The 2,942-nt window shown below is 39.0% G+C and overlaps 1 protein-coding gene across 4 annotated transcripts in view; it reads left to right on the forward strand.

The window, feature by feature from the left end:
• Positions 1-2,284, forward strand: part of gria2b (glutamate receptor, ionotropic, AMPA 2b) — a 32,850-nt gene extending 30,566 nt beyond the window's left edge. For 2 of the 4 annotated variants that reach the window (XR_005119640.2, XM_062560477.1), the window contains one exon: positions 212-352. Coding sequence is in view for 2 of the 4 variants with exons in the window: in XM_037459983.2 (XP_037315880.2) it covers positions 212-376 (165 nt within the window). In the remaining 2 variants the exon portion in view is untranslated. Of the gene's footprint in view, positions 1-211 lie in introns of all 4 variants that reach the window. The other 2 variants (XM_037459983.2, XM_037459984.2) reach the window with 1 other exon arrangement.
• Positions 2,285-2,942: the final 658 nt, after the last annotated feature.

Below are 2,942 nucleotides of genomic sequence, written 5' to 3' on the forward strand. Positions count from 1 at the left end.
CTGAGTTCTCATCTGCATTCTCGTGTTTTGACCATTTTTTTTTGTCAATCTTTTAAGCTCACAGATGTGGAGATGTTGCTCTGACCTAACGTGTTGCCTCCTTGTCTTGTGGCTACGGTTCTTGTGCGAATGCGTTGGCGCGTGTGATGTCTGTGTGTGTGTGTGTGTGTGTGTGTCTGTCTGCGGGTACACGTGACTGGTGTGTGTTTAGATGACCTTTGGGAACGCCATGAGGAACAAAGCGAGACTTTCCGTCACTGGGAGCACTGGGGAGAATGGTCGGGTGATGACTCCAGAGTTTCCCAAAGCTGTCCACGCCGTCCCGTACTCCAGACCTGACATGGGACTGAACGTCAGCCTGACAGATCTGTCCTGATCCACGAGAAACTTCCGAGTGCCTTACAATGGTTTCAATGGAGATTTTTTTTTTTCTTCTGACCCTTCCCTCCCTTCCTCCCTCCTTCTGTTCTGGCGCTTTTTAAAAAAAATGTTTCTGTCTGGTGAAAAAGGAAAGTTAGGAGGTGGAGGCTTCTTTTTTCTGGTCTCACGGAGACGTGCGTTGTTGCCCTGTGTCTCTTCTTCTCCTCTTTCTCTCTCTCTCGGGTTGGAATTACATCTCGGATTTTTAAAAAGGAATGATCTCTTTTTTTCTTCTTTTTTTTTCTAAACTGATGACACCGCACTCCGCTATCTTACTGCCTGGACCGGACAGAGACGGAAGAGATGGCTTCTGGGAGTCCGATTTTCAGTCATCTCAATGTGTGTGTGCGTGCGTGCGCGTGTGTGTGTGTGGAGAACACGGGGTCGTGTGCGTCAGGGGAACATATGTCATCAATAAAACACACCGTTTCTGTAGCCACCGCCGCCAAACAAGATCTTCAAGCACACTTGATATCATCTGCATTAAGATGTGAAATTGTCCTTTTTTTTCTAAGAAAATCCCCCCCAAAAAAGTTTGTGAAAAAAAAAAAATATTTTTATGTATTTTCACAAAATAGCTTTTAAATAAACTTGCTTACATACCGGTTGGATATGAACATCTAAATGTGTGAGTATTGAGACAAAAAAAATACTAAACAGCTTCTAGTTCCATATTTCTAAAGCCAAATACATTGCACATGGGGCTGAGATGTTAAAATCATGTAATTACTTCCTACTCTAAACTCTCCTGTATATTTTATTCTTTGACATTTGGTATTGATATGGATACAAAGTATGTCACTGCTCGACATTCAGAATCAAACCTACTATGTTTTTTCTTGTTGGTGCAGCGGGTTACGCTCTCTTACTTTTGTCTCTTCGTTTGCTTCGGTGCTTTTGGTCGTTTGTGTTTCAAAGAACCAGGCTTTGTTTTTACTTTGAAGAGGAAATTGACCTGTTTACACGCCATGAATGCAAAAAAAAAAGAAGAAAAAAAAGAGAAAAAGATTTTAAAAACTGTACGGTCTGGTATTATCGCATCACATCTTGAAGGGAGATCAAAAAGAGGCTTGGACACCCACATGGATTAAGTGGTGGTTTAAAATGCCAAATACGTAAGAGTGCCAAATTCTAGTGCCAGTAGACATGAATATAGTCCTAATATAATCAATCACTGTCCTCTCAGTGAATGTAAATGATGCATTCTGTAACTTTTGTAACTAGATGTACAGTCGGTGGCAATGACAGTGCTAAATTGCCTCTTATGCTGTTTTCCCGTCTCCGTGTACTTTGCATCGATCTGACAATGAAGTAGCACCAGTTGCATGTTGCCGCAAATACTACATGCGTTTATTTCATTACTGCCAAACATGCGTTTTCATTTTAATGTTCAAGTTGTGAGGTTAATTGTTTGAAATTGGAAATACAATGTAAGACATATATTCAATATATACATATATACATATATATTTTGTATAAAAAGGTTGAATATGAAAAAGTATAGCCTCTTTTCATAATGGCCTCAAAGCTACTCTAATAACGTTAACACTTAATTTGGTTAGTTATTCAGAAAATACAGGATTGGGGTTTTTTCAGTGGTTTTATTTATATATATTTTACTTCATTTCATGAGAAGACAGTGACCTGTGAAGAGCCCCCCCACCGCATTTCAAGGGAGGCCAAGTCTATTATTATTATTATCACTGTTGTTTTTCTAATACAACAATAGAAACATGTACCGTAGTCGCTTATCATTTCCATTGCATATTTCGGCTTTTCTCACTGACATTTTGTAAATGGAATGTGTGCTAACTTGTTTATTTTTTGGGACTCTTTCTAAATAAAAGTGGCTGATCTCTTGTTATCTCAGTGTGAGTCATTCATTCAGGAGCTTCTGTTAAGGGAAAGTTGTGCTTGATGTCAATTGGTTTTTAATAAATACACAACCACGCTGCAATCACAAATGTGTCCGTCAATCCCCCTGATTAGACCTCTTTTGGGGATTTTGTGAATATTTTTTTTTAAATCCAGGCATTAATTCAAAGACATGAGTTTGACTTAACGCCTCCCAAATAGTGCCTTGACTACTGCTGGTCCTAAATGCAAGAACCACCTAAAGCCCACTTGGTAAAGGTATATTAAACACTCTCATGTGCAGTTATTCCGCCCCGCCCTCTTAAACAAACCTTTGTGGAAGGAAAAAGAGGTTTTAGCACATTTTCTTTTTGTCTTTTGCTATATTTTAAAAACCCAAGTGCTCTGCAGATGGATCCGCTTCATGCAACTTCACGCTGAGATCTGATCAGCCACATAACTTATAACTCAGCATGTGGATTAGTGCAGAGCCCTAATTTACAAAGATATTTACAGATTATGATTATGCTCATTATTTTTATTGCAGTAATAAAACTGTTTAGCTCATTGTTCTGTTAATAATATTTGAATTCTTTATGCAGCATTCACAGCCTCCTCGTAACATTTCAACCATTTCCTTTTACTTGTGAAATCCTGGGTTGTGTCCC

Source organism: Pungitius pungitius, chromosome 2 (assembly GCF_949316345.1).
Source record: "Pungitius pungitius chromosome 2, fPunPun2.1, whole genome shotgun sequence".
Lineage (NCBI taxonomy): Eukaryota > Metazoa > Chordata > Actinopteri > Perciformes > Gasterosteidae > Pungitius > Pungitius pungitius.